The sequence below is a fragment of the Tyto alba genome, unplaced genomic scaffold (genome assembly GCF_018691265.1).
Source record: "Tyto alba isolate M040663 unplaced genomic scaffold, T.alba_DEE_v4.0 Super-Scaffold_28, whole genome shotgun sequence".
Taxonomy (NCBI): domain Eukaryota; kingdom Metazoa; phylum Chordata; class Aves; order Strigiformes; family Tytonidae; genus Tyto; species Tyto alba.
This window is the reverse complement of record NW_024881302.1, coordinates 950399-975948: the sequence shown is the minus strand read 5'-3', so window position 1 is coordinate 975948 and position 25550 is coordinate 950399. Positions and strand designations below refer to the sequence as shown.

General features: G+C 39.4%; 1 protein-coding gene across 2 annotated transcripts in view; it reads left to right on the top strand.

The window, feature by feature from the left end:
* The first annotated feature begins 2205 nt into the window (after positions 1-2205).
* The window catches only part of LOC122153982 (trinucleotide repeat-containing gene 6A protein-like), a 51049-nt gene continuing 27704 nt past the window's right edge, over positions 2206-25550 (top strand). Inside the window, exons 1-5 of one of the 2 annotated variants that reach the window (XM_042798730.1) lie at positions 2275-2351; positions 4775-4810; positions 12642-12732; positions 16317-16338; positions 24445-24780. In XM_042798730.1, the coding sequence (XP_042654664.1) occupies positions 2275-2351; positions 4775-4810; positions 12642-12732; positions 16317-16338; positions 24445-24780 (562 nt within the window). Of the gene's footprint in view, positions 2352-4774; positions 4811-12641; positions 12733-16316; positions 16339-24444; positions 24781-25550 lie in introns of both variants that reach the window. The other variant, XM_042798729.1, reaches the window with a different exon arrangement.

The window sequence follows — 25550 nt, the reverse complement described above, 5'->3', positions numbered from 1 at the left end:
TGCACCAGCCCTGCGACCAGAGAGCATGCATCAAAAGCTAATATAGCTCAATAACTTTTTTTTCAGATTGTTTTGCAGAGAAGTAGCTAGAAGTATGATACATCCTCATGACCAGTGTACCTGGTATGGCACTAATTCCTTCTCAGTTAAATTTCTAAGCAGAAACCTATTATCTGTATTCACTCATTTATTACCAGTTTGCTAAGAGGGGTGCATCTGCATCTTTCTGATTTTACCCTGTAGGCATTGAAAATTGGAAGTAGAAATTAGCCACAGTGTTTTCAAACGCAGGTGCACTAAATGGACTCGAGTTTAAAAGTAGTATTGTAAGCAAGCTTCTTATTCTGTATCTCTTACTGATGCCAGTAATAACATTTTAGCTGTTAAAACCACTTTAAATATTATAAATACTTTCTTGACATTACTTAGTCTGTGGACTTGGGGAATGAAAATCAAATAATTTCCCTTTCATTTTGAGGAATTTTCCAATTCTCACTTTTGCAGTGTTTGAGCTATGAAGAGCTCATGGCGGTGCCAGCTCCACCTTCCCCACAGGGAAGTGCTGTGAGAACGCAGATCTGTTTACTGTGAATTTTTGTTTGCTCTCAGCTTCACTCTTTCTTGACATTTCTGTTCTTGATTCTCTTCCATTACTCCCTGTCAGTCCTTTGACTGGTGTGATTTTTCTAAATTGATTTCTGGGTATTTTTACTGCAGTCAAGTACAGTAGCACACAGTGTGGCTCACACGTTCTTCACTCTTCATTTTAGATCCAAGTTAGGATATCTCTGTGTACTTTTTGGATTAAGCTGGGTGTTCCCATAAATCAGTTTCTAGCAAAGTTTGCAAGTGCTGGACGCTTTCCTGTTCCTCCCTCAACCAAAGCCAGTCAGTGGAAGGGTAAGAGGAAGGTCTACCTTACTCTGGTGGTTATTTACACATTTTCCCTTCTCTTCCATCAGTCTCGCCGGTCATCGCTGCCCCGCAGGCCGGAGCAGAGCCGGGCAGGCCCGCTGTGCCTCGGAGCCGCCCCAACCAGGGAAAAAGGGGCGTAGGAATGTTCCTTAGCGCTCCTGCCTGTTCGGGCTCGGGCAAACGGCTCTCCTCTCCTGCCGAGTGTTCGACGAGATAGCGCTTGCAATTCTGCGCGTGTTTTCAGGCGAACTAACAACCCCGGCGCCGCGCTGAACGCGGAAGCGGCCGCCCGGCCAAAGCGTGCCGTGCCGAAGGTCTCCCTGTCCCCACGCCCTGCCGTGGCAGCCCTCGCCGGGCTCCCGAGCAGCTTTCGCGAGGCAGCCAGGCTCGGCCTCCATGTCGGGGCGCCGGCGCTTCGCCTCCGCCGGCCCGTTGCTAGGGCGGTTGCTGCGGCGCCATGTTGGGGGAGCGCGGCGCCCCGGAAGCGCTGCCCGGGGCGGGGTTTCCCTTCCCGTGCGGCGGGGCCGGACCCGGCCGGGTGAGGAGGCAGGAAATGGCGGCGGTGCTGCAGCAGCAGCTGCCGGGCCCTCCCGCTCCGCAGTGCCGGGCCCAGGCCGCCTAGAGCCGCCGCGACAGCGCCGGGCCCGGGCCGCAGCCACGCCGGGCCGGACTCCGAGCACTTTACATACATGAGGTAGCGGGCGGGGCCGGGCGGCGGGAAGGGCGGGCGGGCGGGCGGGCGGCAGCGGGGGCCCGGCCGCCACGGGGGGGGGAGCCCCCCCTCCGCGCCCCGGGCACCCCCCGGGCACCCCCCGGGCACCCCCCGGGCGCGGCGGCGGCGCCTCCGGCGGAGAGGGACGGGGCCGCGGGCGGGCGGGCTCCCCGCGGGAGCGGTGCCCGCCCGGGCGGGAGGGGTTGGCCCCTTGGAGGGGCCGCGGCGTTTGCCCCAAAGCGGCGTTTTCCCTGCGGAGCTGAGCTTTGACCTCCCGTGCTCGTTATTGTTTGCTCCCGCGGAGCCGGCAGCCCTTTGTAGCCGCCGATCTTCAGAGGCTGAGGGGGCAAGGAGGGCTTTCTGTTCTCGCTGCTGTATTTTAAACAACTTCTCAGGCTGAGGTGATGCAGCAGAATTGTTTTCCTTAAAGTATTTGGGCCGATTAAGCGGAGGTTGTGTAGTAGTGGAGGATAGCTGGCTTTGGTTATGCTCCGCTTGCCTCGCTGTCCCTGGGTAAACATATCATTTGATTACTTGGCAATCTGTGGTCTCCCCGTTTCCTCCTGACAAATCAGCATATGGAGCTCAGTGTGTATCTTAACCCTGCTCCAGTTTTATTTTTTGCTTTTTGCTGCATTACTGTTGACATGGAAACCAACACCACTTTCTGTTCCAGAGAATTGGAAGCTAAAGCTACCAAAGAAGTCGAAAGAAAACTAAGCAGGTAAGATACTCATTTAAATTCACTCCTACAGTTTAGAGTAAGAGTTGGCCTTGGGCTAGAAATCATTGTGGGCTTTATCTGGAGCTTTAATCTCATGTTAATTGTAAAGATAAAAAAACCCCTTAATGTGAAAATGTCCTCTATTGCATGGAGAAATCTCTGTAGTTTCAGTTAATTCTGTAGACTAAACACCTTTTTAGAGTGGTTTCTTTTGCATAATTACAGTACAGGTTCTATAAGAGAGTTTCTTTAAAAGGGTAGGTTTTTGAAGAGAAAAATAACTTTCTTTTCTGTCCTAAGTTGTAGTACCTAACAATAACTAAAAAATGAATGAACGGTTTTTGGTTTTTTTCCTATACAGTTCAGGCAAATATTGTTGGGAGGCAAGAAATACATGGTTTTAGCAAGAAACTTGCCTTGATCTCAACTAAACTGTATGTTGCCCTGCAACTATTAGGTCCTTGCCTCTTTTTCCCTGAAGAGTTAAAGACAGCGCATTTCCCAGTAGCATGTAGTTTTTCTTTGAGAACTTCGTAGAATGGGCAGTTTCTTTTTTTCAATTACTTTACTCTTGGGTCAAGAGTTATGTTGACTTAAGAATTCTGTGCCAGTAATATACAACACATACGTATTTAAGAAGTTATTTCTTCTGCACAGTTCATTATTAGTACGGTGGCTTTCTCCAGATTTTTACCTCTTTTTGTTGTTTACCGTCTTTGGTTTTGACTTTTGTCCTACTTTCTTTTCGTGTTCTTTTTCAATTTGACTGTAAGGGCGCTTTTACTAGTGAACTTTTAAAGGGACATCTTCTAGGGTCATTTCCAATATGCTGAAACCCTGAATATAACTGATAGAGTATTACTTTCTGGTACCTTACTTTTTTACTTATTTACTGTGCCTAATCATTTCCAACTTCCAGATTGATTTCTGTTTACACTATGAAAAGTGATTGGCTTTCCCCTGCTGTCAGTGTGTGTCTTCCTTTCTTTGGTAATACGCTTAAGCATGAATAATTTTTCACATTTTGTTGTTGATATACATAGAAACTTTAAGATACAGGTAGCATATTGCTTTTAAAAACAATGTCAAGGTCACTGTTAAATGGACTTTACTTGAAGAGAATGATTTCAAATTGCCACTCTTTAAGTAATCTCTCCACAAAAGGTTCCAAAATGCTGTGTAATTAAAAAAAAAAAAAATCATTAGTTGTTCTGTGGAAAGCATTCAGTGCATATTGCATATTTGATGCCAGAGGCGATTTCAGAACTATATTGTTTAGATGGACAGAGTGCTAAGTTCAAAATGATCTTCTGGTGCAAGCCTTAGTAAGTCAGTAGATCTTAGCATTTTTATGACCTTAAGAGAGATCTCTTGTCATGCTGGCAGGCGTGGCAGATAGTGACAAGAAGCGAAAGTAAACTCTAGAACTGCCTAAACTTGGCGCCCTGGGGGATGGGGACAGAGCAAGGTTCACTCAGTAAATTCTGATGTGGAATGGGTCTCTGTTTTCTGACACAGTTGTATGTTTTATTCATTTAAAAGATTCAGAACTGGTTTCAAGTTAACATTACTGTACCAGTTGTTTTCAGAAACCTGTATTCAAAGTGGTTTATGTTTAGTGAGGGAGTTTTCATCGTGTGAGCACATAGCCTGATAAAGCTGCGGCATGCCTACTCTGGATAGGCCTGATTAATTGTTTTACAGCTATAGAACTCAACAGATAGCCCTCATTCCTTCTCCAATGACATAATTTATGATCTTATTAAATTTGCAGTGACCTAGTCAAATTGTAAAAGAGCAAATACCTTTTTCTGGGAAAGGTAAATAGACCTATGCTACGGTTTTTCTAATTTAAAATTGCATAGTGTATATATAGACTGTAAACTCCATGGGACATGGCATCATTTCATGTATGTTCTGAAGTCACCTTTAGAGTTTATGCTTATAAATTAACGGGTAGCAAATATCCTTTTTTATCTTACTGGGAATATTGGCTTAGACTGCAGGTTTGCGATAGGATAAGTATTACAGCTTTTGCTACAGCTTGCTTATCCAGTTGGAGGGATACAGTTTTGAACTCGGGTTAGCAATTTGGCTTGTTTGGCTTTTTGGAGAAGAACCTTCATTTGGTCTGTGTTCACTTCAAAATGCATACATGCCTAGTGCTATGCAAATATTCCTGGTCTCAAAAATAAGCATAGTGCATGATTTCCAACAGTAATTCAAACAAATCTATTGCACACTGTATTGCTGCATAGTGTTACAAGTTAGATGCCACCTGTTCAGTCTACCACTGAACAAGAACTCTCCATTATTAACTGGAGAAATGTAAGAGTTAAATTTGGTTAAAATCAGGACCAGTAAAGATCACCATTTAGTTCTTTGATTTAAGAAATAACTCTTTAATTCTGTTTGGTAAACAGGGCTTTCCTGCCTCATTTATGTGGAACTGAGAGAAGGTAAATATCTGAAATATGTTTACAGTTTTTTTTTTTTCTAAACACAGGAGCTTGACTCTTTCTTCACAAGCATGCAAATTGTAGGGAAGATTCACAAGATTCACACGCTGTTCTCATTCACCTCTGTGTCTGCTCCAGAGATTCCATCTTCATTGGTTGCAGACTGTCCATGTTCTGGGAGAGCCAAGTTTTTTTACCTAAAATCATGTATACCTCTAGATTTCATCCATGTATTCTACTAAGTTACTACTGTACAATTTTTTTTTTTTATATGTTAGAATAACTACCATATTTCCATGAGGCTTTGTTTATTTGCTGCAGAAAAAAAAAGTGACGTGGCTCAGTGATAGAGGTGAAAACAGTGAAACGTGAAAAATGTAGTTGTTTCTGTTGATATTTAAGCCCTTGGTTTTCTGTTGGGTTTTTTGAGGGTGTGGGTTTTTCCTGATAAACTTCTTATGGCAAGACTTCTGTCAAATGGAAAGAGTTTATTGCAAAGAGACAGCATTCTGTTCAAGACCTTTAGAGATACTTCAGCAAAATTATGCATTCCTTTCTCCTCTACACACACTTTTTCAGATCATGCATAGTTCTCAGGTTATCCCCATGAGGTAACTTGCATTTACTGTTTCTTTTCGTAGACTTAAAGCAAATCTGCTGTGTAGTATACTTGACTCTGCGTTAGTAAAACCGAAAGAGTCTAGAGTATGGGTGGTCTTACAGTTAAGAAGTTGGACTTGAACGGTCGTTTGGGTTTGTGCATCTATGACCAGTGTTGTTATGGAGAAGCAGTTTATCTTCTTCGGTTCGTTATTTGTTAAATGAAGATAGGGATTGCTTATTGCTGCCACTCAAGTCTTGTATTTAGATGATAAACTTCTTGGGAAAGAGATTTGTCTTTTGTATGCTTATGTAGCAGTGGACATCTCAGATGAAACATCGGGTGAAACTAACACGTATTATTCCAGAACTATGGCATATTTATAGTGCTTGTAGTTTGGAACATGGTTCTGTTGAGCCAGCTTCTGTATTAGGAAGATGAAAGATGAGTGTATGCCAAGTAATTGGTAGTGGTAGACATGGTAGTTAGGATTCTGTCACTTCACTTTTAGGTGATAATTTAAAGACTGAGGTATTTAAAATAAAAAAAAAAATAGCTGATGCACATTTACTAATTAATTATTCACTGAAGTAATTGTTTCAATTTTTAGCTTGGCAGCACCTCTTCTATACGTTAATGGCTGGAAAGAATTAACACACATATACGACATCTGTAAATAAGAGTTTTTTTTGTTATCAGTGCCTGAGGCTGTCTTTGCTCCTGTGTAAATATGCTGAGTGGTTTTTAGTTGCCAGAGAGTTTCCATTTAAGGCACTAGTGGGTTTTGTTGTTCTTTGTTTTTTTGTTTTTTTTTTTTTAACTTCAAAGTACCGGTTTCTATTCCATAAACTTGGAAGAGTGCTTTTTTTTAGTGTGGTACGCTATTTTGTGGAAAGCATTGATAAAGGAATTGGAGGATCCATTTTTAATCAAAACACACATTTTTATAATGATTCTTGTATAATGATGGTCTAGTAGAAAAGCTAGCTGTGGGGTTTTTTTGAAGAAACTAAGAAATTTTGGCAGTTGTATGTAATTCCTTATTTCAATTAAGATTAGCAACTCGTAGGTCACAATACAGAAAAATTATTGAAACTTAGTCTCAGCAATATGCTTGAAAGTCTGTGTAGAATAAAAGACATAGATTAAATATGTAGTGCATGCACGCATGGATACATGTTTACTGTCTTTGCAGAATTATAAAAGATCTTTCAATTCCAGATACTTACATGTAGTTATCTGGCAGTGTTCCATCTCCAGCACTGCAAGTTAATTTACAACTAGAAGAAAAGCAAATGATGGAAAGGATTTGTTTGTTTATTTTCCCCAAAATTTATTTTATATATTTGTCACTGGAAATTTTCGGAGTAGTTTCAAAAGCCACTGCATCTAGTTACTTCTAATTCTTACTTTTATGTTTACTCCATGTAGTAAATGGGTAGCAGGTAAAAATCCATCAACAGTTAACACAGAAGTTGATGGTTGGGGATTCAGTAGCAGGCAAGCTGTCAGTGTCTCCTGCATCCTGCTGTCAATAAATAGGCTGAATGATGTGTGTCCTTTTGAGAAACGGACTGGTGAATGTCATTTGACCTTCCGTTAGTAGCACAGGGCCAGGGAGAGGTTGGCTAGCTGTTTATCTGGTTGGCTTTGTCCAGCGGGCAAGCCCTTCCCCTGCGTGACCCCCTGCCTGCGTTGGCTGGGGCCGGTGCCGTGCTCCGTCACTCCGTGTGCGTGGAGAGCCACGGCGGTGACACCAAAAACCCCAGCACCGTCTCCCAGTCTCTGCAGGGTTTGAGGCACGGCAAAGCACGCCGGACCTGCACCTTCGGGAGAATCCCTTCACAGCCTTAGGGCTTCTAAACGCAGTTGTTGGCGATGGAAATGTCTTTAAAAATGTGCTAGCACCATCTTGTGGGGCAGCGTGACTGGTGGGGATTGGAAGTGGGGTTTGGAGCGCTCTGCTTGAGGACGTGAGCGTCTGTAATGGTGCTGGCGTCTCTGGCAGCATTTGTGCAGAGGCACTTCTAGCCCTTAGTGCTGGCTTGAAGAATCCGGAAACCCGCAGACGCCGTTCTGTTGTGCAGGTAGTTCAGCTCTGGTGAACACTGGGTAACTGGAAGGAGCGGTGAACGGCGAGCTGCGTTGTTGTAGCGTGGAAACTTGCTGTGTGCAAGCAGTAGATGCTTTCATTCAGAGATAAGTACTGAGTTCAAATCACAATAATGCAGTGCCATGTCATAGATCTTAATTTGTGTCAGAATTCTTCTCGTAACCATGATTTCCTCAGGGAGGTAATTTTATTGTGGCATAACATGTTTCCCTTTGTACATTATAACAGCAAAGATAGCATTCTGCACAAACATTAATTATGGCATCCTCAGTGTGTCTTCCAGGGAAAATGTGGGTATACTTGATTCTCCTGTAACATAAGAATAGAGGTCAAATATATCTATTTCAGCCCGTGTATTTTTACAATACCAAGCTGGAGCTTTTGAAATTAGAGATCAATAGAACTTTTTCCAAGAATTAAAGTAATAACTAAAATATGATTTGATATCAATATTACCTGAAGTGTTTACATTTTGAGCATTACAGCTTTTTCCCAGTTCATAAGCCAAATAACAAATTGAGCCATACCAAAATAAAATTAGCACTGTCAAAACTTAAGACAAAAGTACTAAAGCGTGCTGATGCTAGAAGTAAGAATGTAGCTGTTCTTCATCTAAAGGAAAGTGATTGTGATAGTAATGAAGTAAAAGACTTCATATCAAAAACCACCCAGAATTGCAAGGCACTTTGTCTTGCCAAAGCGATACCTGTGCTAGAAGATTAAAAAGTACTTCTTTTTTTTTTTTAAAGGCTTAATTGAGGGAAGTGTTTTGGTAGTTTGTCGGGTTTTTTTCCCCTTATATGAACAATAATTGTGCTGAGATACACAATTGGAGAAAAAAAATATTTTAAAATACCTAATGGTAAATATTTATCTGGCAGTTTGTTTAAAATCATGCAGATAATAGCAGCTTCTACTTTTATGTTCTCAGAGCCATCAAATGTGCAGTCTCTCCTGAGATCAAGATCTGTTTTCATTTGGTCTTATTTGAAAACAAAGTACCTTTCAAGTTAAGCTGTTTAAACTGAAGGCCTTTGCTTCAGTCTCAAATGTGAATTTCGTAGGATGTAGATATCTTATTTTCAGTTAATCTGAATTGAAAAATAAGATTTGCATTTCTGCTAAGACCATTTAACCTTGAGCAAGCTAATCTTATAGGAGGAAAAGGAAATTCCCTGTATGTGTGTTTTAGTGAAAGTTGGATGGCTGATTGGGGGAAGTAATAGAGGTCTGTTTATATTTCACGTTATGAATCAGAATTCCCAGTCATTGCTTTTCATTTGGCTAGCTGATGGACCAAGTGTGCTGCTACAAACACTTCCACCGTACAAGGTCAGTGGATTAAATCTACCCAGATGTAGGGAAAAGACCAGCAAAAGAACTTGTTAATTTTCTGGCTTTGTCTTGTTACTGTGAGGCTGGATTCCTGTGGTGTTTCTTGTTATGTGCTGTAAAGTAACATGAAGCTGATGATAGTTTGTACACAAAGAATAATATAGCAGGAATAGGTAGCTATTAAAGTCTAAGATGATAAATGGGAAATACTGCGTAACACTTCTGATTCTCAAGGAGTAGCATTAAAAATGTAGCTTGTTTGTTATATGTTCTAATGGGTGTTGGAATCGGATGCATAAATACTATCATTTGCTGTCTGTTGAGAGGGCTGTGTATGAATGTGTTAGAAAAGAATAAAGGAAACTTGCGCTTTCAGCTGTCAGAGATGGAAATTCAGTTCTGCTTTAGACTGTGATGACTTAATAGGGAAATCTGAATTTGCCTATTTATGTTTCTGTAGGATGGTGGTGGGAATAGGACTACCTGCCTTGAAAAATTCAGTTTTCAGTGAAGAACATGGGCAGTAAGGGCTTTACTGTTATTGTTTAATTGTACAGTGGGTTAGTTCTGCTTTCCAGTCACTGAGGTTTAATGTGATAATAGTAATCTAAAACTCTTTTAAAAACTTATTGTGAACTATATAGATGGGTAATTTTTTTTCAGGGGTCAGCGAGAGTCCTGATACTTGTCATAGGGTTTTTTTATGTGTCCTAAGCTGGCTTTGTAATCTAGAATCTGTTTTTCTTAAATACATGAAAATAGAATGATCACAGTGTCATAATTTAGGAGTTTGTTCCTGTGTGGAAACAAAAAAAAAAAAAAAAAGTACTGTGGTAGAATATTCCAGAGACACTGGTATGTTAGTTGTTAGCATCTGTATGCTAAAAATAAAATGTAATCTTGTTGATTTAGCTGTAGCAGGGTTCATGAGTTACTTTTTTCTTTTTCTCTGTGAAAATACTATTTTGCATTTTGCTTGCTCTTTAAAGTCTATATCTTGCTTCTAAAAGCTGAATGATATTTCAGTTAACATAGTCTTTGCATGTGACAGAACTCAAGTGGACAGCAAGAATGTGGTACTCTACTCTTCCAAAAGGATGGCAGTGTTATGCAGATGCAAAATCTAATAAGCTTCTGGCTACCGTAAAGAGAAGGCATGATGAGCTGCTGTTTAGTATTACGTTGGCATCACCTACAATGAGAGGCAGGTGCCGAAAGAGTGATGGTTTGTCTAATTGAAAAGTGAGGAAGTTACATGAATTTGCCGCAGTGGAACTGGGCAATTGGGAACTATAAGTCACATGTGGATTTGAAAAACAAAATAAAAAAACACCCAAACCAATCAATAACAAAACCCCGAACCAAAACTGATGCCTGCACTCATTTTGAAAGGTGTTGAGTCTATGTTAAAAGTAGAATTAACCAATTATTTATATATCTAAATAAGTAATGGAAGTTTTAATACTTGTGGAATATCTTCTGTTTTACTATATTCAATTGACAATGCTTCTGACATGTATATATATAACATCACCTTACTTGAAACTGGAGGTTTGTAGTTGTAGGTAGCTTGGAAAAGGAGCCCAGTGTTTCTAGACACAAGTAAACCACCTACTGACTGCCCCTTATTAATATGGTCAGTTCATTTTTCCCCCCAAAGTTTTGTGTAACAAGGTTGTCTTTGATAATGTATGTGCAACCCTATGTCACTGAATGAAGGTAATTTTTTTAAGGAAGATAGTAATACATTCAAAGTAATTGTGTAATAAAATCTCCTCTCCTTGTTTGCCTTGCTTAGTATGTGAAAAGCATGGCAAAAATAAACACAGTGCTTTTCATGTTCAAAGCTGAACTTTGGAGATAAACACCAGACAAGACCACTTGTCACAAACAGGAGTGTAGATTCCCTTCCATCAGTTGTTATTTACTGTGGCAAACAGTAAGTAATCTACTTGACTGATCAGTTTTACTGTCCAGAGATCTCCACAGCAGCTTTGAATGTTCCTTTAGCCACAGCTGATCAAACTGTGTACAGATCTGGGAGAACACCAGTGACATACAAAGTGTTAATTTAAAATAGAGGACTTCTGCTAATCTTTGAAGGTTATTCAAAGAGTAAATTTGGTGTTTTCTTCCTTCACTTGCTCAACATGTGTGGAGTTTGTTCCCACTCCCGTTCCAGGTATCATAGAAATTAGGACTTGCTGAAGGACGCGGTTTGCCCAGTGACAGGGTAGATGTGTGGTGGAGCTAGTGTTAAAATTCAGGTCGTCGGAGGGATATGTGATGTAACCTAGATACATGCTTCAGAAGGAGGTCTGGAGAAACATTTTCCACCTATTTTTTTAATCTTACCCACCTGACTATATGGTCAGGGTTTGTGGGCTGAAACCTTCCATGCTTTTGAACTTGGAAACACTCCTGAACCTGGAGGGGCAGAGTCTTGCAGGTAGGCTTTCTAGTACACAAAAATGCTTTATTCTCAGAATCTCAAACTTTGAAGTAACTGAGTATTAGTATGCTCCCTCTCCCTCTGTCTTAGTGTTCTAACAAAAGCAAACTGCCACCACTGTTTTATTTTCATATTCAGCTTTATTGTTTCTTTCTAAACTTCAGAATCCTTCTTTGTGAGAGCAATTGTTTTTATTCCCATGTATGAAACAACTAACTGATCTTCTGTTGCACATTCCATGTTGTCACAAGCTTTTTGCACCATTAGCCCAAATGCTTTTTTGTCTCCCTGTTACCACAGTCTCTTCTGTCAGTTGTGCTTGTGTGGAGTTTGTTCTCATTCTCATCGGGAATCACTGCATCTCTCCAAGCACGGCCTTACAAAAAAGTTTTTTATTCTGAAATTTGTATTGGGTATCAGTTCTTACTGACCCTGATAGCTTGCAGGCGTGCTTGCATGTCTTCAGATCTTTCTGCTTTCTATACTCTCCATGTTGTCCCTTTTGTCTTGCCTTTGCTGAAGTCTGTTGTTAAACAACTTAATCTGGAAAGTGGTGTTGCTGCTAAGCCTTCTGGTTCAGCATATAAAACTTTGTATTAAGTGAATTTAATGTAATAGGTTTGGTTTTCACTTCTGAAAAGTTAGTCTTGTCACTTGTTTGAGGTGCTGTAAAATTACTCTGGTCTGACCGTGCTCTTCAGTTCATGTTCCTTCTAGTTCATGTGTCCTTTGTGTCAGCAGTCCCGTCCATGCAGACACACAGCCAGTTGAGTTACCCCACTGCTCAGGCAGGGAGACGTGCGCCCATGGGTTGTTTCTGAGCAGAGGTGGTGTTTAAGACCAGTGAGCTGATGCGGATTCTCGCCTGGCTGTAGGCAGGGGTGTTGATGCCAGAGGGGGTGTGTGCCGGGGAGGGTCCTGTTGCTTGGCGTGTGCTGAGCGTAGTCAGACCCCGTGCTGGGTCTGAGCTGATGGCGTGTGACAGTGGGGAGCTGTGATGTGGGAGCTCAGTCATACGAGTTCACAATAGCAGGTGGAGATTAAATAACATCTGAATTTGCACTGGCTTTTGAATCAAATTAATGTCTAAGCCTTCATTGTAAGTTTTGGAAAAAAGAAAATCTTACACGTAGCTTGAACTGCATCTGCTCTTAAAGTTTTGTCACTTGTGATTTGCCGTGAAAGTACATAGTCCCTGTAGAAATATTATCCAATTAGAAGTAAAATTCCCCAGTTCCTTTTGTCTTACTGTGAAATAATTGTTCTAAAATGAATCTAAGTGTGTACAGATTGTATTTTGGGAGAGTTAATTACAAACTGTGTGGTTCAGGGATTTAGTGCAAGAAGAGGAAGAACAGTTGATGGAAGAAAGGAAAAAGAGAAAAGAAGACAAGAAGAAGAAGGAAGCTGCTCAAAAAAAGGTATGTTGAACATTAAAAATTAAAAACCTGTGCTTATGGGTTACTTTTGTTTCATCACTAGTACATACTGTTTTAGCTGTTGTTACTCAGAAGTGCTTTCTTTTTAATTTAATGTTTTAAGCTTTGGATGTACTGTTGGTTACTTAGTGGTATTTGACATATTGAACATCTGCATTGGCTTTGCGTACAACCAATTCTTCAGAGATTAAATATTCTTCTGAGATGACTATTCTTTTTCCTGATTGCCAATTGAAGTGGTTTTAAGTTTGCAAACTTCCTCAACATTAGTGCATTTCTTATATAGAATAAAATTATCTTTTTTTTTAAGATGCTTTCAGCTGTATGCTTACTTTAATACGTATTCTTATCATTCAGTATGGAAACATATATAAGACATTTTGTGTTAGGGAAGGTGGATAAAGATGCTGACAGTAAAGGTGTTTTGGGATGGAAGCATCACAAAAATGCTTGTAAACACTTCATAATTCCTGTTTACTGTCAAGATACTAATCATGGCCATTGGTTCTAAATATTGACCCTTAGCTTGAGGAGCTTGTAAATCTGTTTATAAAAACATCTCCATTTTTGTTCGCTAAGTGGTGGTAGCAAAGTGAACCTGTTAAACAGTTTTTCTTTAATTCCACGGACTAATGCTAGATATTTGTTAAATAGTATAAAAATCAGTAATCAGCTCTCCCTCTTTGTTGGCATAAATAAAGATGCTTGTTGTGCACCTGTACAAAATTAGGTCTGTCCAATCTTGCAGCAAATCTAAATGAAATAGTGCCAGAGCGATACTCCTAGAAGAAGTATTTGCTCTTATTTTAGAATGAGAGGTTCTCTTCAGTAGATGATAGCAAAGCTGAATAACAATTTTTGGACCTCAGTTGTAAATTTATAACTAATTTTCCTCTTGGACTTATTTTTTAATCAGAAATTGTAACAGGAAAGGAGACGGTTTACTTGTAGGTTTTGAGTCTTTTAAAGAAATGATTCTTCATACCTGACTTTCTCTTCCAAAATTGAGGGTTTTTTCCTGAGTTTGAAAGGCATGTCTGAGTGAAATTTGTAGAAGAAATAACCTTTGCCTAAAGTTGAAAGTTTTGCTTATGCTTTCTCCTGCTGTGAAGCACCTGATAGACTGTTCTTCAGAAGCCACATGTCTTTATTCATGTCCTGCGTTCTCAGGGTAACAAAATGTTGAGTGTGTGGACTTCATTTATATTGAATTTAAGCACCTTCTGTGGACAAAGGAGTAGGATGTCACAAGGATGCTCATGTGCGTTCCTGGAGAAGCTTAAACATGTTCTAGATTAAAGAGACTATACCTCTGAAAAAACATGGTAACAAACAACTGCCTGTTAATTCAGCTGTTAAAAAAAAAAAAAAAAAGTCCTAGTACAGGCATGGCTTGATTCTAGATTAAAATGAAAATTTGTTAATGTAGGTCACAAGGAAGGGAAAATATTTCTTCTGTTCTGTTAATATTTGTGAGTAGTTTCAGGTTGGCCAAAATTGCTGCTCTTGCTTGTTTTGTAAGCTAACTCTCTGTTTGATCTCTTAAGAGCACACTGTTTTGTATTATCAACCATAGGATCTCTAGCAAAAACTTTAAAGCATTTAACCATGCACAAAGTACTGATATATTTTGGAAGTCCCTAGCTGAAACATGTTCAAATTCTTTTTCTTTTTTGAAAAATTCTAAGTTGTCTCATTTGACTGTTCATGGGTCAAGTGCCAAGCTAATGAATTGATTTTTGATTCAAGTCACAATTGGGGAGGCAGGAGGCAGGCTACAAGCTCTTCAGAGTAAGCTCTAAATACGTGCATAGGCATGGCAAGAACTGCAGAGGCATCGTGTGCTCATGCTGTGGAAGGAAAAGCTAATGCTTAGTTTTTATATGTACTGTAGTTTTTCAATAATTGGAACTAAAGGAGTAGTAAAACAGCAGCAGTCACAGTAGTGTGACATGTAGAGAAGGTATGGCCTATGCTTGAGTCCTGATGCTGAGCAGCTTCCGTGGGACATCAACTGTTGTATTTCATTTACCTTTTTATGGCAGTATAAAACTGCGTTTTGAATGTTTGGTTCAAAGCCAGCTGCTCTGCATACTGGAGTTCAGAGTGCATACAAAACTGCCAAAGTCTTCAAAATATGTTTTTTAACAGATTTGTTGAACAAAGGGTGTAATGAGAAGCTGTGGCGTTATGTAGTGGTCCCAAGTACAGCAACTGCCTTTGGAAGAAGAGGAAGAGGGGCAGTGGTATTGGATGAGTCAGAGTAATAAGGATAAGATAGGTAAAACTGAAAATGAATGGGATGTGGGGGTTTTGATACACGTGTGTAAGTGGCCATTGGCTTTATTTTTGCTTTCTTAATTCTAGTGGCTGATGCATTGCTGTTAGTAGAGTGGATTTTCTTCAGAAGAGGTTTTGCAGGCATCTTGATCTTTATAGCTAAAATTGCTAATTTTAGCAATCTGAGAGCATAGATTTTAAAAATGAAGAGCTCGTGTTCAAGGCTTATTGGGAGCAAGAGGCTGCATTTTGAACTTTTGGACAGTATGACTTAAATTTTTTTTTATGTATCCTTGCCATTGTCAGCTTAAGAAGTTGAAGAGGGTTCTCTGTTAATGTACTCTTGATTTCATTAAGAGAAGTGTGGCTATGACAATGAAGAGTCATTAATAAAGTTTCAGTAGGCAGCCCTAACACTGCTAAAGTCTGACTCTAGCCAAGTCTTACATCATATCAGTGAATCAATAAATTTTTCTTACATCCACATATGCTCTTTTTCTCTCTCGCACAGTTTTAATTATAGACAATCATAGCTTATCGCAAATTTATTGCATGCTATGAATATATGCAATATCATAATTAAAATGGGTTGTATACAGCTACCAAAGTGACTGTATCAAATTAAATCTCATTTTGCTGTGGCAGTAGTGCATTTTAAAAGTGATAATTAATAAAACTAGTTTTAGATAGGAAGAACTATGACTTGTGCTTTTGAGAGGCCCTTTGTGAAACCAGTTTCACTATGTTTTATAGTTAAAACCTCACAGTTAAGGTGCACTTCCATACAAGAAACGTTTCTCTCTACATTTCTATCCTAAGATAAAATTGTATTCAAATAGAGCTCTTACCTTGGATATATCAGAGGTGTAACTGGTTGAATCTTGAAATTAAAGACTTCAAGCTTTTGCGTTTACTTTCTTACTTCCTTTAAATTTCTAGGTGCCTCCCTCTTCCCCTGCCGTATTCTGCAATAAAAGTGGTGGTGGTTCTTTGCTTCCAGGCACAGTTTTAAACTCGCTTCAAACATCTTAATTTGCAAGTTTAATTCAGTCTGTTTCATGTAGTTATCTTTCACGTTAATTTTGTTTTCTGTAACATTTAAACAGCTTTATAGGCATAAAGAATAATAGGCTGCGTTGGTTAGAGAGACACTTCTGAAGTAGATAATTAAATAACCTTAAAAGAGGAGAGTCAAAAGCTAATGTTGCTTTATGAAGTGGCACGTGCACATGTGGTTTTTTCTCTTATCTGCCCAAATCAGTGACACTTCTTTTTTCTTGTTCTAGGCCATTGAACAAAAAATCAAAGGTAAGTTACTTTAGAGTTATTTCTATTCTGTATATTACTTCTGCATTTTTAAATATGTTGAATCAAATGGGTCACCTGAAAGCTTTCAATACTAAAAGATGGGATCCTTTAAACTTCAGTTGCACTTTTTCAGTGACTGCAGAAGAGTGATGGCTAAGGATTTATTCCAAGAATTGGAGTCTTCTTCCTATTTTCCACTCTTAATTACTTACACAGCACCAGGCATATATGTAATACCTTGAGTTCTTTTCCTTATCTGCTTTTTTCCTTCCTCTTTTAAAAAAATTCATGAACGCTCTAACTCCTCCAAGTACGACTGGGTATAGATCCACATAATGGATATGTTTGAAAGTTCATTTCCAACTTTTGCAGTGCCACTGGGGTTGGGAACGCTTGATGGACAAGTAATTGATACATCTAGTTTTAACTAACCATTGCAGGTGGAGGGTTCCTCCTGACAAAACAGTCAGGTTGACAGTGTCTGAAAGGTGTAATTTCGATGTGCAGTGGCAGGCTGGGAACACTGCAGTTACTCTGAATGTTTGTCGGTTTTCTACAGATCTCCATTCCAACTGGCTTCAGTAAAGAGGAAAGAAAGATTATTTTCACTTTCTCTTTAGTTCTTGCCCATAACCTGTTAGTTGGGAAGTGGATGATAATTGCGTAAGTGATCATGTGGAGTGCTTGCTGGATCCCTGTTTTCTGGGAATGTTGGGTTTAATACTTACTTGAGCAGTAATAGAAAGAGGAGCTTGGAAGCCCTGCTTAGCAGAGATGCAATTACTGTTGGAAAAATCAAAAAGTGTTTGAAGTGCTGTTCTGGCATGAAGGTAGTAAAATGGTAGAGGACACACTGCGCTTGAGAAGAGGTAAAGAAACAAATGAAAGTGTCCATTACTGAGGGGTGTGTTTGAAGAAGCATCCTAGTTCGCATGTGGTTGAAATGGAGGAGGCAGGTTCTCCACATAAAAAATGTGCTGATTCGCCTGCCGAGGACTGCAGTACCAATTACCAGGTATCAGGAGACACATTTATGCCTAGTTTATTTAAGTGCGATATATAGTCTAGTGTGTATGTTTAAATGGAAAAAAAAAAAAAAATAGCTTGAGCAGGACCAGTAGATTTTCAGCGTGTGATGATGCTGTGCGGAAGGATCGAGGGCAACCCCGGTTCCGTGTCTTGGGGCGTTCTCCTCCGTGCTGCATAGAGGAGGCGGGTGCTTTGGTTCTGGAGTATTGATTGCTGAGGCAGAGGGAGCTGCCAGCGTGGTGGCTGCAGGAGCTCTAGTGTAGGCAGTGTCAGTAATGGATGCTTACGTTCTGTATGTGCAACCATCCTGTGGGTGTCACTGGGCTGGCCCTTCCAACCTGACCGGTCACTGAAATCCGTTGGGAATTAATTCTATGTTTGCCTTTAAGCACAGGACTGAATACTTAATAAAATTGCTGGAAGAGTATTATAATTACTAAATATTCTTCATTTGTTTTTTAAAGCACCCTTTCTGAAGCAGTATATGGAATTGCATTTGAAGTACAGCCTAAGCATTTGTTTTCTTCTGTGTGTTCCTGCCGCAAGGCTTCTAAGATAACGTACCAGATTTAAAGAATTGTGAAAGTGTTTGGTTTAGTTCTGAAGTAATAAAATATATCTGAAAAGATAGTGAAGGAAAACTATAAAATACCTTTCTGTCAATAATAACGTCCATTTTGAATGAACATTTGACCTATGTACTTATGCTGCACTGGCATCCATGCGTCACATCAGGGACGAGGCTGCAAAAGCAAATAGCTAAAAATAGCATGCAGACAGGAGGGCAGTAAATCTGCTCAGTAGGCTACCTGATGGTAATCTTCAAATTGAAAGAAAATGCCTTTCTTTTGAAGGACAGAGTATTTTTTTTATTATTATTTATTTTTTCTCTATTTTCTCTTTGGATGCCTAATGTTTACTGATGGAAGTATTAAGTTCCAACTTTAATGTTACATTGTTATTGAAAGAGTATTTCAGGAAGTTTAACAGGAATTTAGAATTGTCAAATGCAAGCTGGCAGTCCTTCTGAAGAACAGACGTTATGAGATTCAGATATGCAACTTTTTGCAAGAGTTTCTGTAGGAACAAAATTGGTTGCTTATGTTGCACATAGCTCTTTCATTGTTTCAACAGTTTTGCCTACTTGTTTTCAGGATGCAAATTAATGTTTCATTAGTTTCCAAGTTTCCATCGCGTTAATGTCTTAAATAATTTATTCCGTGCATGAGCTGAAGATAAAATACAAGAGTATAGGATCTCTAAATTATTCAGAATTATGTTCCCTCTTTCAGAAAAGTAGCTGGTTAAGTGGTGGGGATGGGTAGGAGGGTTATTTCTTGTTTTTAAGCCTAGTTTGGATGGCTCCAAAATGTTGGTTTAGCTATGGTAGAAATTGTTTTTGTACCAGCTGAAGTAGCTACTAGTGCATGTAAAATTATAAGATGACTTTCTGAGGAAGTTAATAGTGCTGATTTTTTTTTTTCTTCTTCTTTTCCCTGTTCAGGATTAGGAATGGAAATAACAGAAATTATGCTAATATAAATGACACAAGTAGCATTTTAATACTGTAGTATCGTCATTAAAAATGAATATATGTTATTGTTGTGGATTTCAAATATTCTAACCTCTCTAGTTTTATACATCATTTTATTAAAAGAAGGAAGAGGAAGTTCATAGGAGTTAGAGATGAATGTGTTATTTAGTTGCTAAGTGGAAGGTTTTTCTATCTGTGTAGCAGCTGGCATAACAAATTCATACATCGACAAGTGCCCTCCAAGTGCTCTTGTACCAGGTATTTTAGGAAAAAATAAGTATCATTTGAAAGCCTTTATTTGTTGAGAATACTGTAGAATTGTCAACTGTTGTGGTATTCCCTCTGGCTTAGCAAAATACGTATTTTTGCTGCTTAATGTCAGTGCTATTAAAGACAGACAAATCAATCCATTTACCCCAAATCTCTCCTAAAACAGGACTCTGCAAACCACACTGTAGCCACGAGTAGCTAATGATAAGCCAGGCACTAAAGTAAATGCTATTTAAGAAGAGGGTTTGAGTTCTGTTGTATATACTCACTTCAGTGTTCATGGTGTACTTCTCCAGAATGAGATTTCATTATGAGATGAAATATCTTTTTGCACGCACTCTAATGTGTGTTCACAATACCCTGGTGAAGTAGTTTCTAATGTTGAACAGTGATGTTGATGCCAGTGTTGTGGTTAGTTGTTCTGAATGCTTTTGTGCTTTGCGAAACAGTACAAGCTAGAGCTGAAAACATCTGTCAGTCTTCAGTTCTGAATTCCTCTGCTTTGTAGAAAGCAGAGGCGGTAAAGTACTACTTTTATTGCAGAACAGAATAAACTTTGAATCAACCACTGAAACGGAAAGTGATTTTAAAAATAGCTGGGTGTGGAATTAAAATCTTTGACTCATATTTCCCACCTTGGAAACTTCTTATTCATTTTCTTCTCTGTGAAGCAAAATTGCCCGAATACACTAACTCTTCTGTGTTTTGTCGGGTTTTTTTCACTTGCCTAACTGTGCTTTTCCTGATTGGAAAAACTGCTATGTTAGTTTTTAAATCTTGAAAGCAAATAGCAAAAATGAGCAGAAGAAGAAATGCTTGCTGTTAAAATTTACCCGTAGGAATGGCATACAACTTACCTTTGTGCGGATCTTCAGGGGTTAATGAATTGGCAAACAGTTAGATATTTTCCAGATCAGCTAGCTGAGCTTACAGCTGCGGCCATTTTTCCACAACGAAAATTCTAGCACTACATCTTACGTGTGTCAGCTTGAAAGCCAGACTTCCTCTGTTTGCCCTTCAGCATTCCAGCACTGACAACTCTTTGGGGCATGACATGCAGGCAGAGAGCATTACAATACATTTTTAAGAGGTCAGCTTCAGCAGCAGCAAGAAGAAACATTTAAATGACAGCTTGGTGCTGTTCTTTGTGTGGTTTAGTAGATGATTTGATCTTTGTATGCTGATTTTGTGCGAGCGAGAAACTGTTTTCCATCTGCATTAAAGTTATTCAAACAGCTGCCACTTTTTTTATTGGAGGGGGAGTTTAAGTCACTGGGCCCCTACTCCAGGAGGAGTTGGCAGGCAGCACTCCTGGAGCAGTAAAATGACACCATGCTTCTCCTCCATTTTCTAATGAAATCTGCAGAGTGGGAAAGCAACACAAGTTGGAAACGTCTTTCTTTGGAATCTCTCTGTAAACTGTAACTTCACCATCCCCTGCTTTGTGGGTTTTCAGCAGGTTTGTTCTTTATTAAAATCTGTCATTTTTAATATTTGTTTCTGTAAACTTGCTATTACTAGTCAAGTAAACTAACTGTGATAGACTGTAAGCCTGTTAATATTATCTTTCTGCCTTAATGTGATTCAAAATAAAATACCGGTGTGCAGAACAAACTTTTCTTAAACAGAACTTGTTTATAACAATATTAAGATAATGATTAAGGGGTGTTGGAATTTATAGTAGCCGTACTGGAAAATTAATGTTTTATTTAGTCTTGTGAGAAGCTGTGGACCAGAAAATGTTAAGACAGGATAAATCATATAGCTTAAAACTTTGCGGTACTTAGGGAAGTGCAGGCAAGGGAATTCTGTTGCACTTCTGATTAATTTCAGTTTGAAATTAAGGTAGGAATGTAAACTGCATATTCCTTACTAGAACTGTATTATCCGGTAGATTTCTGTTTAGTTTGCTGGTAATATTGGAAAGAATTACCATATTTGCTAAGGAAATGAATATATAGTATATATGAGGAATATAATCTCCTTAAGGTGTTTGTGAAGTCTTGTTCATGTCGTAGCTTAGGGGCTGGCTTGGCAGAAAGTTGCTTGTTTATTAGTTGCACTCTTTTATAGTCAAAAGTGATTTGATTACCTGCAAGTTCATTGGATTCTGTTATAATCTGCACTTTGTCTTCAAGTAGCTTTAATTAGGTAAGTAAAGTATTGATGTTGCTGTGTTGCAGTACTGCCCTAAGCATGCTACTTGCAACTCTGGACGTTTCGTGGAATGTCATATAGAAATGATTTTACTTTATCTGAGAGGAGAAATCATATGTAAATGAATGTAGTCATGTAGGCAAACTGAATGTCTGTCATTGACCATGTTATGGGGTGTTCTGTGTTGGATTAAAAATCTCTTTAAGTGAGGTGTACTTTCCACTTCAGATGACAGTAAAAAAAAAAAAAAATCAAACTTAAATGCAACGTGCAGAAGGCTAAAGGATGTATGTGTCCCTATGTGGTGCCATTACTTTGTTGTCTTGATAATGACACACTGGCTGCAAAAAGTGGTGGTGTTCTGCATATCACTGTCGGCACACCTCAGGTGTAGGCTGAACTGTGCTTTCAGCTGTAAAGAGTATTTAGTGTGAACCACTTGCAGCAGAAGGCATATTGATAGATTAAAAAGTTAAGATTTGGGTGGTAATTATACAGATTGTGGTATGTGAAGAATTTTTTTTCTTTATTTCAAAGCTTGTTGCAGTACCTAGACCACAGAAATATGCTAAGTGTATATGCATTAAATTGTTGGCAAATTTTTAGCTATTTGCTAAAATAGCGCCCCCCCCCCCCCCCGGGCTTAATAATTTTCAGTTATTTTAGCTATTATTAAACCAGGACATTTGAAAAGTAATAAATGGAAATAGATTTGCTTAAGACTTCTTTGTATTTGTGAAATTCAGTTTTGATCATCATCTGTTGTTGCACTATATGCGTCAAAACATTATGCAAGGAATTGATCCGAGTTACATACTTGTTAAATATAGGTAACAAATTGATGGACTCTGATATGGTGTTGGTGATTTGTATCAACTTGGCAATTTCTCTAATAGCTGTTGAATACCTTCTATTCCCTGTGCTCTGTACATTAAATTGACTTATGTCTTGGCCATTCCTCTCCTTAATTCTGTCCTCCTCCAGTCAGCTGTGAAATGGAGAGCGCTGGGTCAGGGCTGTGGCAGGGCAGGGGGGATGGGGCTGGGGAGGGAGCGGGCGGCTGGAGCTGGGGATGCCTCTGAAACAAGGAGGTGGCTAAAAGTTTTCTTTTCTGCTTTGCTTAAGTAGCCTAAATATAATATTCCATTAAAGCATAAGCCAGATGCTGATTCTTAGGTGACAAGTTATTCTAAAGGCCTTCGTGTATGTGTTTTTCTAATATGTAACTGCGTACTATAGTAGAAATAAAAGGAAATTATAGTCATAAGTAACATTGACAGTATTCAAATTGATTCCTTCGACAAAAGCGTAAGAAGTTTGTGTTTAATTTTTTTTTATGTCGTATTCACATGAATCTCTTCCTGAAAGTGGATGATAAAATGGTCTTTAAACAAATTAAAAACTGTTTAAAAGCCTCAGTAAACTACATATTCAGTCATGTATTAACAATATCCCTGCTGCTGAGATGCCAGGAAGTTGTTAAATGGAACACAGCAGGGAAATGGTTTGAGGATGCTGCTCTTAAGTCTCAAGTCATATATGTTTAGATGCTGCCACTGTGCAAAACTGTTCTTGAAAATAAATACAGCCATATAGTAACGGAAACCTGATCTGTAATTGGGTGCCGCCGTACCCAGCAGGGCAGAGTGAGAGCCCTTGCTGATCCCAAGCAGTAGTGCCTACCTCAGTTTCCCTCTTTCCCAGCACACAGGGTTGGTCCTGCCACCACCCTAGAGATGCTGATGGGGCTGCATCCTGAACTCTTCTCTTGCAGGATCTCAATGAAAAAGATGTGGGGATGCCTTTAGCCTGGGTCGCTGCTCCCCTCTGTTGGCTGTACAGGCCCAGAGAAAGTTGTGTTGCTGGGGAAAAAGTGACCTGTAGCTGGGAGGAACCTCTCTAAATGTTTGTCACCAAAGAAGTTGGATTACTGAGCTGTGACCTTGCTGCTAGCAGCAGGAATGCTACATGGATTAAACTGTTTTCCTTTGGTAACTTCTAAAAACCGCCGGTTTCATTTTGTGAAGTTCTGAGTAGAGGTGGTGACATGACCGTGTCGGTGGGTCAGTGCTGAGGGAGGTTACGATCGAGTCTCAAGGTATCTCAAAAAGTTCCACGGTAAACATAAACATGCTTTATGGATATCTCGTCTAAGAAATTTGAAAAGTACATTAACATATCAGTAAGGTAAGGCACTGGAAGTACAGCTTACCTCTCGTAGTTGTTGAGACAAATGACCATAGCACCAGGAAGCGTGCATCCATAGTTCACAGTATTCCTGTCTGTCCAGCCTGGTTTACTAACCAGTTACACCTGAACACCCCCAGACTTACCGTCTTGGGTTTTGTACTGGTTGGGGTGGAGGTGTTGAGGATGTTGTGGTTTTCCCTTTATTTAGTGTCTGAGTTTGGGTGCTCACTCACAAATTATTTGACCTTCATCTTGCCTTGAAGTGGCCACGGTGTCAAGACTGAAAGATAATTTGGAGTTGCAGTTGCACATTGGGTATTTTGTCAGTGCGCAGGCCTGCCAGGCTGTGTGGAGGGGCTACCTGTGCTATCAGCTTTTCCTGCTGGCAACAGACTGACTTAAGAGTATTGCTAGATTTCCCTTTGGATGTTAGGGTTGGTAAAGCAGGCAAGTCTTAACAACGTGTTCTGTGTGTCGTGTTCACCTCGTGTTCATTTTGGACAAGACCATAACATTTTTCTATACGTAACACTTAAGTTTCCCATCGGAGGAAGTTTTTTTTTATTATTATTACTTAAATACTTTTTAAAAATAAAATTTAAATGCCAAAATAAACTGGTATAGTGCTATTTGTCAGAGAAAGCTATAAAAAACTTAGTAGTAATAGCATACTTTAACTGAGATAACTTTGTTATGAGTGATATCAAGACACATTTCTGCTTCCGGATCTGTGCTATTAAAGCTGTGTAATTATGGGATAATAGAGCTTTTAATGGGGAATGAGTTACAACTTGAATTGGAAAAACTGCCATTACATAATATATATATAAGCACATCTAAGAATATTGACTTAGTCTTCGATTTTTTAAGTTGCTGTTCTTATGAATAACTTTGTCCAACTTTCTTTTTTTTGGGGGTGGGGGTAGTGCCAGAACAAACAAAGACAAGTGTAAGCCAGCCTCAGCCTGTCACCTCTAACGGCACTTCCACAGTAACCAGCACTAATAATAATGCCAAGCGGGCCACAGCCAACAGTCAGCAGCAGCAGACCTTGCCTCGATACCCTCCTCGTGAAGTACCACCGCGATTTCGACACCAGGAACAGAAACAGCTTCTGAAACGAGGTCAGCAGTTACCAGTTATAGCTGCAAACCTGGGATCTACTCCTAAAGTATTAAACGGCCAGTCAGGAGGCAGCACTGTCACAAATAAGCAGCCAGTGACCAACGGAGAAGTGCCGAACAGCAGCAAAAAACAGCCAGGTGAGGGGGGGTACCTTGTTTTTCTTTAACTAAAATAGAATAGTTTAAATTCAATTATCAGTGAAATACTGGAGCTAATATTATTTAAGCTTTGAATGTAAGCTGTAGCATGATGAGATATTGTCCTGTGTTGTATCTTAATATTAAACATTGCGGGATGGTTTCAGCCATCTTTGTACAAGTTTCATACTGGGTTGCTCATTGTTGCCAGTGGTATACAATAGACATGTCTGGTTTTGAACAGATGTTGAAGCCAATATGAGCACTGCTGTGTTCTGAACTTCCAGTCTTTATCCTTGTAATTGATCCAAGCTTGGCCATGGTATGAAGCACCTTTTTTTGCATCCAGTTGCGATACACAGCTCTCACAAGGAAAGGTCTCTCAGCCAGTTCCCAGAGCATTCTGAACAGCATCTCAAGACTTTCTGTCTTCATATCTAGAGATACAGCCAGGGTACCACTTGTTAAGCTTATCAGAATTACTTTTTGTTATTAAATCAGTGTTTTTCTTTATTCATCTACCTGAAGCCTGATGTTTGGTTGTCTTGCAAAATGGATTGACCATTACCTTTATTACTATTTAAGTATAGTTATCATTTGTTATTTTGGCTTGTTATGCATTCTCTTCAAATATCCTTTTAAGAATAGCAAATTTATGTTACATATGCATAATTTCCAATTCAGTGAATGTACTGGCATGCAGTTCAGCACATTTTTGGGGACAATAAGGGCAGTCTACTTGTGGCTGGAAAAAAAGTGGCTTTATAGGG